Consider the following 15,051-nt stretch of genomic DNA (forward strand, 5'->3'; position numbering starts at 1 on the left):
CACAAAATACTAAACTATTGCATTTCTAGTTGCAAAATCCTTTCAGCCACCTAGCACACCCTATCGCATTTCTCGATGCAAATTCCTTCCACCGCATGGCACACCCTATCACATTTTCTGATGCCAAATCCTTTCCGCCATCCAACACACTCTACTACTTTAGCCGATGCCAACTCTTTCCACCACCTAGTACACTTTACCGCATTTCATAAGGATAAATCACTATAGCTACCAAGCACTCACTTTCACATCAACAAAGTAGAATCCTCCAATATTGAAACCCAACCAAGAGTGAATGGGGCACCCCAAAAAAAATCATAGTCATAACATGAAAGGGAAAAAATGACTTTGGAAAGAAGGCATACCTAACCAGAAGAGAGACAAGGTCAAAGAGGGCATACCTAATGAGAAGGAAAGTGGAAAAGAGAGTGAATGAAAGGGGTGCCTAAAGCATGTCATTTCTTACGCAATATGCAAATTTAAGATCTAACAAAGGCAAAAGAAACAATTTTTGGTCATAGAGCCGAAATCAAAACCCTCGATCCAAGCCTGGTTTCAAGTCGAAAAATCTTGCGGATCAAATGGGGCAATTTGGTCTTGGTTTAAAATCTCTCTTAAGACGTTAACCAAAGAATGGGTAGCTATCATAACCCATTTTTTACTCCCACTTGAATTTTTAGAATTCTTTAATGATGGTTAGGACGTCTCAATTAGGTCCCAAGATTCATCGAAGGCTAATTTGTGACAATCAAATGGAGGAAATTCATTTAAAAATCCTACAAATATGATCAACCAACATCAAGATGCCTTAAAATATCAAGCTTATCCAATTTTAGGCTAAATCCTAGAGTTGACCAAATTTGACTTAGAATTGACTATTATTTAGCTAAAAAATTGACTGTTTTATTGAAGCAAATTCATCTCCATCACAAAGAGCATATAAAGATCTTTCGAATGACAACTGATGGGCTTGAAACTAGAACCATCTCAAAATAGAGTTCGCAATCTTTCCGATGGTACTATAATTTTTAAAGTCAGACATTGATAAGGCTTCTCGCAGAAGCTTGTAAATTCAACCCTTGAGATAAGAAAAAATGGAAAATATTGCTGCAAAAGCTACCCTAGGTTGAGTCTAGCAACCCTAGGTTATTTCTAGTTGCCTAAAGTTGCATCTAACAATCCAAGGTTACGCAAGCCTAACGAAGAAAATCTTAAGTGAGCAAAGTGCCAACTTTTAAACTACGAGTAGGCAAGGTGAAAATAGACCTAACCTTATGTTGGTTTATTGTAATTTTCCCAAAAATAATAGATGATATTTTCTGGAGTGTATATTGCTTAACAATAATATTATATTTATAAAAGAGACCATGTATAAATAAGTAAACAATCAAACTTTTATATATATTCTCAAATCAAAATAGAGTGTCAATCACAATGCATCTAAACTTAAACACAACTATTAGATAATTTTTCAAGATATTAGATTATGAAATTAGTTTTCAAGATTTTAAAATTCTTATATGTTTTTATTCTTTGTCAAATTAGCTATATTTGTACATTTGTAATTTTATTTTATATTTTGAGATATTGATATTGTGTAGTAGTGAAACTTGTGTGTTTGTTTTAATTAGATTTTCAAATAGTAGACTAGACTCCTTTATGTTTATGCTATTTATTTTGATTAACATTGTTGGGATTTGTATAATTTTATAATTATTAAACAAGTATCAATTTGTTGGGCTAAACTCTTTCCCGATATAAATGGTAAATTCAAAGTAATGTATTTTACACAAAGTAATTTGCTAAATGACTTACCAAGTAGCAAATACATGTTTTTTTTTTTTTTATATAATATATATATATAAAAAAAAAAAGGGTAGTTACACTTCATTCTGTTAAAGTTTAGGAGAACAACAGATGGAAAACCCCCTCCCCTTCCCCTATTTATCATAATACATATGGAAAACTTTCTCTATTGAATTGATTAGAAAGATTTACAATGTACAACTTATATACAACTAGAAAAGCTAAAATAGAGATGAAAACTAATTGCAAAACTGCAAAACTAACTAACTAACTTCACACGTGTAAAACTATACACTAACAACCTTTCTCACGTGCCATAACTAACTATTCAGCTAATAAATACACACTAAGCTACACGTAGTTTACTACTTGAAGCTACTGTCATTTTTTGTTGCTTTGTTTCTTCCTTCAATGTTGCAACTTTCCTTGTCACTGATTCAATCAAATCTTCATGCTCCTCATGATTCTTCTTAACATTCTGATACTCCCCCTCAAGGGAAGCTGCAGAATGAATGTTGATCATCCCTATTCTACAAACCAAACATAAAAATTGATTGAAACTAAGTTCCTTGGTCAATAAATCAGCAAATTGACAATGTGTTCTAACATGAATTAACTTGATAACCTTTTCAAGCACCTTGTCCCTCACTACATGACAATCAATCTCAATATGCTTGGTCCTTTCATGGAAAACAAGATTTGATCCAATGTGTAGTGCAGCCTGACTATCACAGAACTGCAAAGCTTCTCTATTGTGCTAAACTCTAATGTCTTTTAGAAAGTACAACATCCAAACTATCTCATATGTAGCCACAGCCATAGCCCTATATTCTACCTCCGCTGAAGATCTAGACATTGTGCATTGTTTTTTTTTTTTTTTTTTTAGCAAATACATGTTTTTTTTTTTTTTATATAATATATATATATAAAAAAAAAAATGGTAGTTACACTTCATTCTGTTAAAGTTTAAGAGAACAACATATGGAAAACTCCCTCCCCTTCCCCAATTTATCAGAATACAGATGGAAAACTTTCTCTATTGAATTGATTAGAAAAATTTAAAATGTACAACTTATATACAACCAGAAAAGCTAAAATAGAGATGAAAACTAATTGCTAAACTGCAAAACTAACTAACTTCACATGTGTAAAACTATACACTAACAACCTTTCTCACGTGCCATAACTAACTATTCAGCTAATAAATACACTCTAAGCTACACGTAGTTTACTACTTGAAGCTATTGTCATTTTTTGTTGCTTTGTTTCTTCCTTCAATGTTGCAACTTCCTTGTCACTGATTCAATCAAGTCTTCATGCTCCTCATGATTCTTCTTAACATTCTGATACTCCCCCTTAAGGGAAGCTGCAGAATGAATGTTGATCATCCCTATTCTACAAACCAAACTTGAAAATTGATTGAAACTAAGTGCCTTGGTCAATAAATCAGCAAGTTGACAATGTGTTCTAACATGAATTAACTTGATGACCTTTTCAAGCACCTTGTCCCTCACTACATGACAATCAATCTCAATATGCTTGGTCCTTTCATGGAAAACAGGATTTGATCCAACGTGTAGTGCAGCCTGACTATCACAGAATAGCAAAGCTTCTCTATTGTGCCAAACTCCAATGTCTTTTAGAAAGTACAACATCCAAACTATCTCATATGTAGCCACAGCCATAGCCCTATATTCTGCCTCTGCTGAAGATCTAGACATTGTGCATTGTTTTTTTTTTTATTTCCATGAAACTAATAAGTCACCAATGAATATACTATAACCAGTCATTGATCTTCTAGTATCAAGGCATGCAGCCCAATCAAAATCTGCAAACCCCTTCACATGTAATTATGATTTTGATGAAAACAGAATTCCTTTCCCTAGGTCATTCTTTAGGTATTGCAGTATCCTATACACAACATCTAAGTGAGGTTTCCTAGGCCTAGCCATGTATTGGCTCAGCCTATGGACTGCATAGGTAATGCCTAGTGATGGTCAAATACAACAATCTTCCAATCATTCTTTTATATAAACTTGGATCCTTAAGTTCCTCTCCCTTATACTTACTCAATTTGATGTTTTGATCCATTGGTGTCCTTCTTACACCATAGATATCCTGCATCATTTAACACCTCAAGAATATACTTCCTCCGACATAAAGCTATGCCTTGATCTGATCTAGCAACTTCAAGTCCAAGGAAATATCTCAAATCTCCCAAGTCCTTCAGCTTGAACCTTTGATCCAGCAACAACTTGAATTCAGCAATCTCATCCTTGTTGTTACTAGCCACTAAAACATCATCTACATAAACCAATAAGATCAAGAAAGACTATCTCTCTATCCAGTAAATAGAGAGTAATCAGCTTTAGATTGGACAAACCTAACTCTTGAATCAAAGTAGTGGAGAACTTGGCAAACCTATAAACTTGCTCCCCCTGGCTATTAAACCCTGGTGGAATAGCCATATAAACCTCCTCAATCAAATCCCCATGAAGAAACGCATTGTTCACATCAAGTTGAGCAAGAAACTAACCCTTGACTGTAGCCACTGCCAAGAGACATATAACAAAAACCATCTTGGCTATTGGTGAGAATGTTTCAGTATAATCAATCCCTCCTTTTGAGTGAAACCCTTAGCAACAAGTCGTGCCTTATACCTTTCCACAGAGCCATCAAACTTATATTTTACCTTGTAAACCCATTTGCATCCTATAGGCTTCTTGTTGGCAGGCAAAGTGGTCATGGTCCAGGTGTTATTGGCTTCTAAAGCTACTATTTCAGTAGCCATTGCCTCCTGCCATTTGGGGTCAATAGTTGCTTGGTAATAATATGTTGGTTCAACAATAGTAGAGATAGAACAACTAAAAGTCTTATAAGAAGAAGAAAGGGACTGAAATGAAAGATGAGAAGACAAGGGGTGAGAAGTACTTGATTGAAGAACATTGGCAGTGGGTGATGAAGTAACCATGTTACAATGGTAATCTTGAAGATATGAAGGCTATTTATGAGCTCTAGATGATTGTCTAAGGGGAATAGGATCAACAAAGGGCTCAGGAGGTTTAGTAGGAACATCATGCAGAAAATCATCATCAACCTCATGATGAACTTGAAGAATAGTGTCATCCAAAGTAGATGAAATAGAAGGAGGAGTGGAGGTATAAGATGGAGATAGAGACAGAACATCATCAAAAGGGAGAGGGGAAGTACAAGGCAAGGGTACAGAAGGTACATTAGATGGACAAAAATTAGAAGTTTTATAAGGAAAAACTAATTCATGGAAAATGTCATCCCTTGAAATGAAAACTGAATGGGAATGTAAGTCAAAAACTTTATACCCCTTGACATTAAAGGGATAACCAATGAAGTCACATCTCCTAGACCTAGGATCAAATTTAGTCCTAGTGGCAGCAATGGTGGAAGCAAAACATTCACAACCAAACACCCTTAAATGATCATAAGAAGGTGGTTTATGAAACAAAAGGGTAGAAATTTCATTACTTAGTATGCATTCTAACTCATAAAGGGTATTCTTTTTACAGCTTAGTTATCAACTCTCATAGATTTCCATTCTTTCTTATTCTTTATCCTAACTAGGCTCCTAGGAGAGACCCTACAATTACCCCCTAAAGGCAACCAAATAAGCAAGCATACAATTACATATCTAACATCAAACATACAAATTTTCAGCTCAATCCATTCATTGTAGTTTTAGAAATAAATCCCCAAACTTAGGTATGTCACTTACTATTTATCGCCTATTCTAGCAACATATACTTCACTCAAAAATTTTAATGGGGCTATCAAATCACATCCAATTTTCATGCCCATTTTCATAGTTACTCCTTTAGATGTATAGTACTTGCCGTAATAGTTTCAAAGCCAAATAATAAAGCCATGATTTATTAAAATCATACTCAAATTTATCCTAACAGAATTTCAATCAACTTAGAAATTATACTATCATTTTTGTATTCATCCAATTACTGTGAGACCCACTTCATTAGAACCATATGTGCATTTGCTTTCATAGGAACTATCCATAACATCTAAATTAACATAAGAGGATTTAATCCAACATTTTCATGTTGAAAACACATAATTTGTCACAATGGCAATTTTTAACACATTTGTACACAAAATAATTTCAAATGGCGTTATTATCATATGAAGATTTTTATACGCTCATTATACATGCTAGAAAACACTTATAAATAGTTATTCACCATTTATACCAAAATGAATTACAACAAAAATCCCAGCAGTAACAACAGTTTGTACTCACCCTAGCTTTTCTTAATTTCTTAATCCATACAATAATTAATTAGTAAGAACCCTAGTTCATCTTCTAATAACCACAAATCAATTTCAAAGCCTTTTTTTAAATATCATATACAGAATTACAACTTCACAACTTCATCACTTACAAACCACAACCAACTAAGCAATTTTCATAGAAATTTATGGTTAGAAGAGTCCAACCTAGGTTTTTCTCACCTAGCTTATGGTTCTTTGAGGGAAGTTCACCTAGAATGACTCTAGCATGAAATAGGGGTTGAAAATTTGAGAAGAAATGAAGGGATTTTCCCTTCTAATTGCTGCACCTATGAGTATGAGAGGGAGATGGGAGTTGAGTTTTTGTCTTTTGATGTTTCCATTTTCCTTTGAGAGTAGAGAAATGAGAAGGTGGATCTTCCTTGAATAAACCCTAAGTTCAAGAAAAATTTCATTTATATTATGTCTCTTAAATTCAAGTAATCCTCTTTTTCAACCAAAAAAAATAAAAAATTCAAGTAATCCCTTCATTTTGCTTTAATGCTTTATTTAAGCTCTTTACTTTTCCTTACCCTTTAAATTATGTCATTTACATTTAAGCTCCTTTTATTTTCCCTTGTTGCATTCTAATGAGTGCAAAGGTTCAAGGATGCTCTCTAACCTAGCACCAAGAACCTTAAGTCACCCTACAATGAGAAGTTTGATTAAACAAACCTCTTAAAAATATGTTGTTAAAAAGGCATTAAAAAAAAAAAATGACTCCAACGACCATCCATTTTCTTAAAAAAGGCAAGCCTTTTAAGTTTAACCTTAAACAAACAAACAAACAAACAAACAAAAAGCCTTCCAATGTGACATCTTTTGAACCCTCAATCAATGAATCCCTTTTCAAAAAAAGTTAAGATTGAATCTATATTTTTCTTCCAAAAAAAAAAAGAACAAAAACCATAGATTTTCACTTTCAAAAATCTTTCTTTTATCAAAACTATGGAAACCATTTTTCTTATATTATTAAAACTTTAATCTTGGGTATTTATTTTCCAAAAGGTATAACAAACCTTTTTCCTAAAAATAAGTTATCAAAAATTGGTTTTAAATCATAAACTTTATTTTCTTAAGATGCATAAAAATCTTCTTTTTTCTCATTTCTTTCTCAAAACACTTCTTCGTTGATTTTTCTTTACGTTTTATCATCAAAAACCCCTTTTCCTATTAATTATATAAAAAGAGCCAATGGCTCTAGCTATAGTCCATTTGGTTTATTCAACCTTTGCCTTTTGTAACAAGCCAAAAAGGTAAGTTTGGTGAGAAAGAAAAATTTTTAACATTAAAAAAATATTATGTCCAAAATATTTTCATAATAAATCTTAAGTAACAGGTTATTATTTACTATTATTGGTGGGAAGATAATTTTAGTGCTGGGTTCAAATTAGTATAATTAATAACTTACAATCGAAGATTTGTTGTAAAAATATTGTAAACGTAACACTTAGTATTTAATACTATTACCAGAACTAAAAATAAATGTATTGCGGGAAAAAAAAAAAACAAAATACAAAACAAAACAAAAAAAAGGTACTACATCCACAACATTTTAATAACAAATCTTATGTGGTAAATTGTTATTCCAATTTAAACTTACTAATGAAAATTTTTGCCCTCCAATAACAGCCCATAACAATCTACTACTTATAATTTGTAATGAAAATGTTGTGGACATAGCATTTCTCTTATGAAAGTGTTAAGACATCTTATTATCATTGCAATATTTTCACAATTGCTGAGGTGTCAATTCTTTACGAGTCAAAGTAAAATATAACAAAGTTATAAAGGTATTATGAAAATGTCATACCATTCTTTGTGTTTCTAGAAAAAAAAAATTATTAGTTAATTTTTGTTAAATCAAAATTCACTGTTTCACGTATAGTTTTCTTAGGTTGATTTTTTGTATTTTTTTTTTCTTTCGGCATTATTTTAATTGAAAACACATATTTTTACACACACACACAAAACCAAAAAACAAAAACAAAAACTTAGGATTAAAATACTTTTCATCATTTATGTCTGGTGTAATTTACAATACCTCCTTAAACTTTAAAATCAAGCAAATTTTCCCTTAATATTTTGGAAAAGAACAAATATGTCATATTGTTATTCTCTCAATTAAACTCTAATGAAAGCTTATGCTTCTTAAAATATTCAATTGTGTAATGTCTAAAATATTTCCACTAAATTTTAACATCCAAAATTTTTTTTTCGTGTATTTGAGTTTTAGATGGTAGTAATGTTTAGAAAGTTAGAATGGTAATATAAGGTATATTATCTTTTTCTTTTCTTCTCTTTTTTCCTTTTCTTGCCTAAAATGTGTGTTCATTAAAAACTATTTAAGCTAAAGATTGCACCTAAACTCATGTCAAATGATAAAGAAGTATGAATGACAAAATTTTCATTATATGTGGTGGAAGGTATTTGATGAAGAGTTTCAATTGTAGCATGTGGCATCATTTATTGTGAAATTTTAAATATTGTAACAATGATTTGCAAAACTCAATTTCTTATTATTGGAAAGTAATGATATTTGTTTTCATTCTTAGAAATTTTTAATGAGTGGATATTGTGTTTAACAAATAGTATCAAAAATTTTATACGAATAAGGTTAACTTTGTATGACATGCATTTTTTATGTATAATTTTTTTGAGGAAGAACATTTTTTTTATGTATATTGTTTCATACTTTTTCAAATAAAAATTTAATCTTAATTTTTTCACACTAGTCATAAAATATAAAATAAAAACCAAGAGAAACCATTTTAAAAGCTCTACCCCATAAAGTTTAGGCGAAAAGCACATTTTCGTCCCTACATTTTCACACGATTTCTATTTTGGTCCCTAAATTTTTTTTTTACCGCTTTTAGTCCCTATCCTGGAAAACGCCTATTGTTTTAGTCCCTGCCGTTACATCAGAGACGGAAAATGCTGACGTGGCAAACGGATGGCACTGTTGGCTGACGTGGCCATTAAAATAATAATAAAAAATATTATTTGGTATTAAAAAAATTTAAAAATTAATTTATTAATTTTAACTAAGTAAAAAAAAATCAAAACAAAAATAAAAATAAAAATTTATATGAATTAAGATCAAAAAGCATCTTGAAGAAGAACACTAAGAACACCAANTAGTTAAAATTACTTTTGGGACTAAAATAATTTGTTCTCTGAGACATTTTCACAAACACCAACCGTACTCCTCCACAAGCATGGCCTTCAAACTCAAACACTTGTTTTTCTTCTCAATCTTAAAACCCCAGAAGCCCGCCCTCTCTAACCTTCATCTACTGCAGCAATACCGAGGCATAGCCAAAGTCCGTCTCAAATGGGTCAAGAACCGAAGCCTCGATCACATAATCGATACCGAGACCGATCTCAAGGCCGCTTGTCTTCTCAAGGATGCTATAAAGCGCTCCCCAACTGGTTTCCTCACTGCCAAGTCCTTTGCCGATTGGCAAAAGCTTCTGGGTCTCACTGTCCCAGTTCTACGCTTTCTACGCAGGTACCCAACTCTCTTTCACGAATTCCCTCACACTCGTTATGCCAGTTTGCCTTGCTTTAAGTTAACGGACACTGCATTGTTATTAGACTCACAAGAACAAAGTATACACAAAAACTGTGAGAGTGACACTGTGGAGAGGCTTTGTAAATTGCTTATGATGATGAAAACTAGGACTGTATCGTTGCAATCGTTGTATCCTTTGAAATATGATCTGGGCTTGCCCGATAGTTTTGATAAGATATTGGTTCCAAAGTATCCAGATCATTTTCGATTCGTTAAGGCCTCAAATGGGATTGTGTGCTTGCGACTCGCAGAATGGCGTGAGGAATTAGCCGTGTCAGCTTTAGAGAAGAGTAAGGAGAATAAGAAGTCGAGTGATGAGTATAGGCAATTCAAGAGTGGGAAAACTTCATTGGTGTTTTCGATGAGTTTTCCGAAGGGGTATGGGGGGCAGAAGAAGGTGAAGGCATGGATGGAGGAGTTTCAGAAGTTACCATACATTTCGCCATATGAGGATTCTAGTAGGATTGATCCCAATAGTGAGCTTATGGAGAAACGGGTTGTTGGGGTTTTGCATGAGATTTTGAGCTTGACTATTCACAAAAAGACTAAAAGGAACTACTTAAGAAGCTTGAGAGAGGAACTGAATCTTCCGCATAAGTTTACTCGGTTATTTACTAGGTATCCAGGGATTTTCTACCTGTCGTTGAAGTGTAAGACGACTACTGTGGCTCTCAGAGAAGGATATCGTCGAGGTAAACTTGTGGACCCTCATCCAATTACTCGTCTCAGAGGGAAGTTTTATCATGTTATGAGAACAGGGCTTCTTTACCGTGGTAAAGGTGTTAACTTGATATCTCAGCAAGGCATTTTACTTAATGATATGGAAGATGAGACAGGACAAGAGACTTCTGATGGGGAAGAGGTTGAATCAGGTGATGAATGCTCTGAGGAAATTTCAGATGTAGAGGAAGGATCTGATGAAGAGTAGTGTTTTAATGATAGAATTGAGGTTTAATTAAATAGCAAACATCATTACAGGTCAAGGTAAGAAATTCTACTCATAGTAATGAATTTAGATCATTCTTCTTACTTTAAGAATCAGGATAACTATGATTTAAAAGGGTGATTCATCAAGTTTATGTTGTTGGTGGATAGATTTGATGATTGATGCATACTGTTTGATTTAAATTTAAAGGGGCAAAATTTAACATTTGTTCAACAAATGCTTGTTATGCCTATACATTATAAGCTGTTGTCAATACTTATATGTAAAAAGGTATAACATTTATATTCAAAAACTTAAAATGCCAATGAGCTATTGGTCACAATTAAGCAACTCATCTATTGGTTGAAATGAAGTTTTCAATCACTGTTTTTCTTATATTGGTAAGATAAACAGTCACCCAGTCACCTAGTGGATGTTGATTTTTTAACCCACGAGCTTATCCTCCACCTTGATCTTATAAGAGGAGGGTGTGCAATTTGAGCTCCCATTGACTAGAATCACTTTTAGTGTTAAGTGAAATGAAGATATTTGTTATGATTGTAAGTGTAAATTTTATATTTCTTGTTAGTTGGAATAGATTTAGCAGAAGAATCTCTGGTTAATCTTTGGTGTTGAAGTTCCTGCATTCACTATTTGAAGTAAAACCATAGAAAAAGTAAATAAGTAACATTGACGTACATAAGCCAGCTAGTTCAAAAGTTGAGGACCAAATATGAAATTTAACCAAATAAAATTGATGCACATAAAGCTGTACATGTTATATATTACAACAAATTCATAAATTTAATCAATGAATCACTCATTTGTTGTTAGAAATCAAGAGAAGACAATAGGTTATTTGTAATGGTAAGTGAATTCTGATATGGACAAATGAGTTATCCTACATATTCTGATTTGCATCGGAAAGAAGCATCTTGAGATTGATCACCTTTTTAGCAATGCATGCAACTAGAGCTTTTATATTCAAAGCAAAGTATGTTTTAAATTTACCAGGTTGTTTGAGTTCATTAGATTCTGAAAATTAGGATGTTAACCACTATAAAACACCTTCTGACATATATTGTTCCCTCTATAGGTATTTCCAACTCTCAACTACTTTTGTATTATCAAGTTCGGTTGTACTGGTAATTTGAATGAATGTAGATGGCTTATAATGTTGATTAATGCCTAGCTCCTGTGACTTGCAATTTTTTGGTTTTGAGAGAGAGAACAAGAAGCTTGGTTGCCATTTACAGTAGAGAAGCTGGCTTCCATTGGAGTGCAAGCGATCAATATGTGGTATATGGAAAAGGTTTTTTTTTTTTTTTTTTTTTTTTTTTTTTTTTTTTTTTTTTAATTAATGAAAGATTTTATTGGAAACAAAACTGACCCAAGTACACTGGAGATGCACTATGGAAAAAGGTTTCTAAGGGTGTACTATATTTCTTAAGAAAGATTACCTGAAAATTAAGTGGTATCTAGGATAACTATACCTTCGTTGCCTTGGTGTGAACATTTTTATTACATTGTATGCATACCTTTTTTGAAAAGATTTCCACTTGCTTTGGTAGACGGAGTCGGAAATGTTAGAGCCAATGTTCCTTTTAGAGGGTAGATCTAAATAATTCCTTCAATAAGACTTGTAGCTATAATTTGTTCAATATTCACTGTTGTCTTTTTTTTTTTTTTTTTTTATAAGTAACATAAGAAATTTTATTAGAAAAAACCAACCAAGTACACTGGAAGTGTACTAGAGTGGCACAAATCAAGAGCCCAAATTACAACAATCAATAAGATCGGAGAGAAAGAAATAAGAATATAAAGGCAAAACTACACTCAAATCAAGGAGAGTACAGAAAAAAGAAAGATTTAATGTCAAGAATAGTCCGTTCACAATCCTCAAAGCATTTAGCATTTTGCTCCCGCCATAAGCACCAAAACAAATAATGCGGCACAAACCTCCATAAATCTATATTTTGATGCCTACCAAACTTGCCCTACCAAAAAGCCAACAACTCACTAACTTTATATGGCATAACTCAATGAATACCAAACAAACAAAAAATCATGGACCACAACTCATAAGCTATATATAGGACATTAAAGGAGAAGGTGATCTACCGATTTCCCACACCTTTTACACATAAAGCACCACTCTATCACTGCAATATGCATCTTCCAAAGATTATCTGTAGTTAAGATCAATATTCGTAGTTATGATCTTACCTAGGTACCACTCTTATCCGTAGTTAAGATCAATATTCACTGTTGTGATGGAGAGTTTGATAACATTTCATTGTTCTTTCTTTTTCTAACGGATCATTTGTTTTGGAAGATAACATTCCTGGAAAATGTTTTCCACATTTTCTAATGTTTGGTAAAAATCTTGGCCAATGGATGACATTTTCTTAAGTCGACAAAAAACAACCCAAAAAAATTCAGAAAATTTCTTCCATTTTTTAGAAGCAGAAAATGTTTTCTGCCATTCTCTTGTGCTTGCACTCCCTCCATAGCCATCAAGGCCACTACCACCACCACCATTGCTCTCCACCACCATTGCCACCACTGCCTACCACACTACCTTCACCCAACCATCTCTGCTATCGCCACCTTCACTGCACCACTACCACATCAAGACCGTCCCTACCACCACTACACCACTTCTGACACCTTTGCCATCGCCACACCATCTCTGCCACCACAATGCACACATGAAATATTAATGATTTTCCATGAGGCCCAAGTGAAATAAAATGCTTTTGAGATAATATTCAAAGTCACAACCAAACAAAGGAAAACAATTTAATTCTCTAGGTAAATCTTTCAAATATTTTTTCCACTGAAACAAGCATAGGTAAATCTTTTTAATCGGTAAATGGCTGGTGTTTTTATGTGAGATATATTCTGTGTCGGCTAGAGAGAGAGAGGGAGACTGAAAATTCATAAAGATTTTGTCCTTTTTGATGCTAACTTTGATGAGTTCCTGATATTTAAAAAAAGATGTCCCAAACTTCCAAACTGAAGACTTTTACTTGTGACTGTGAGTGTGAGTAGACTAAATGGATACTCTTCTTTTGGCTCTTAAGAGTGTTTGGCTTGTTTTGTCTCAGGAAGTCTCATGAGGTTCAAAAAGCATGTGAAGTTAATTTATGTGGAGATGATTTTACAAGGGTGTGGAAAACTTCAATCTGGGGAAATATCAAAAAATATTTGAGGGAATGTGATGCAGTAACCAATGCATCAAGGAATAATTGATAGAAGAGCATTGTATCATCTCCATATGACAGTATATAAGCGTCCCCTGTTTTGGTAACAATCTCAACTATGGTTTGAACAAAGAAATGATCACACAAATTTTGCTGCATAACTTTAGAACAGTTTGATTTGTGAAGTTTGCTTTCTTTCTAAGAAAGTTATGATCATCTCGTGTACTTCATTTGTCCAAATTTACTTTGAATATGCTGTGACTATTAGGCGGATATCTTTTGTGTTTCATCAGACCCGTTTTCTTTAAACCTTTGTAAATAACTAGATTCCAGAATGAGAAATTCCAATTTTCAAGTGAGTAGACAGATTTTTTTTTTTTTGCCACTTACAATGGGACGAATTGAGACCATCTCTCCTGAAGCCCCAGGTGGAAATCAAAGGAGAGAGGAGATGTGAACCTTTCCAACACTATTACTCAAAAGGGTCCATCTAGCTATATTGTGGGTGACAAAGTTGGCTTCCATAAAAGTATGAACGGCAGTCCAATCAATTAAGGAATTCAAAATGGTTCTAGCCTAGTGATAAAATTTACAATAGACCAACGAGGGGTAGTACCTGATTCTACTGCCTTTTCACTTTTCAGTTGCAAGATAAGCAGCCTTAGCTTCCAGCCTTCCGCTATTAATGGCTCTTGATCTTCTAATATCTCTGACCAACACAAAAATGACTTCTCACTTATGGTTCCTCCCAATTGTTGCAATGCAAACTTTTTCTTCGCTAATGACTACATCAAAGTTTACTTTCACAAATGGGGGTAAGGAGATCCTAGACTGCATTGAGAGTCCTCCTTAATTACCTACAACATCCCAAGACATAAGATGATCATGCTATATTTTACTAAATTGATTAATTCAACACCAAGGATCTACCACTTCCCTTTTTTATTGTCCTCAAGATACGGTTTCTTATCATTCATATTATGTCAAAAAAATATAGTTGTGAATAATATGAATTTCCCTTTTCTTTGTGTTGATTCTCAACTTTTCTTTTGATTGAATCACAAATCTCCCGTTTAATAATGAAGTTGAATATCTTTTCAAAGAATCTAATGGGCCTGGGGAATTACTTCAAATGATATTTGCTAATGGGTAATGGGCTTATTTGGATATGCTGTTTTAAAATATGCATTTTAAAAATTTGAAAAACTACAAATAAGTGTTTGATA

The 15,051-nt window shown here is 33.3% G+C and overlaps 1 protein-coding gene across 2 annotated transcripts; it reads left to right on the forward strand.

Annotated features, from left to right (window-relative positions):
• The first annotated feature begins 9,264 nt into the window (after positions 1 to 9,264).
• Positions 9,265 to 14,156, forward strand: LOC111998151 (protein WHAT'S THIS FACTOR 9, mitochondrial). Of its 2 annotated transcripts, none has more exons than XM_024030254.2 (2): positions 9,265 to 10,678; positions 13,730 to 14,156. In XM_024030254.2, exon 1 carries the CDS (start codon positions 9,339 to 9,341, stop codon positions 10,620 to 10,622), a length of 1,284 nt encoding a protein of 427 aa, XP_023886022.1. In that variant the 5' UTR covers positions 9,265 to 9,338; the 3' UTR covers positions 10,623 to 10,678; positions 13,730 to 14,156. The 2 variants fall into 2 exon arrangements, with proteins under 2 accessions (XP_023886022.1, XP_065637105.1); XM_065781033.1 differs by lacking the exon at positions 13,730 to 14,156 and adding an exon at positions 11,716 to 11,985.
• The last annotated feature ends 895 nt before the right edge of the window (positions 14,157 to 15,051 follow it).

The sequence above is a fragment of the Quercus suber genome, unplaced genomic scaffold (genome assembly GCF_002906115.3).
Source record: "Quercus suber isolate HL8 unplaced genomic scaffold, Cork oak 2.0 scaffold_254, whole genome shotgun sequence".
In the NCBI taxonomy this organism is placed as follows: Eukaryota; Viridiplantae; Streptophyta; class Magnoliopsida; order Fagales; family Fagaceae; genus Quercus; species Quercus suber.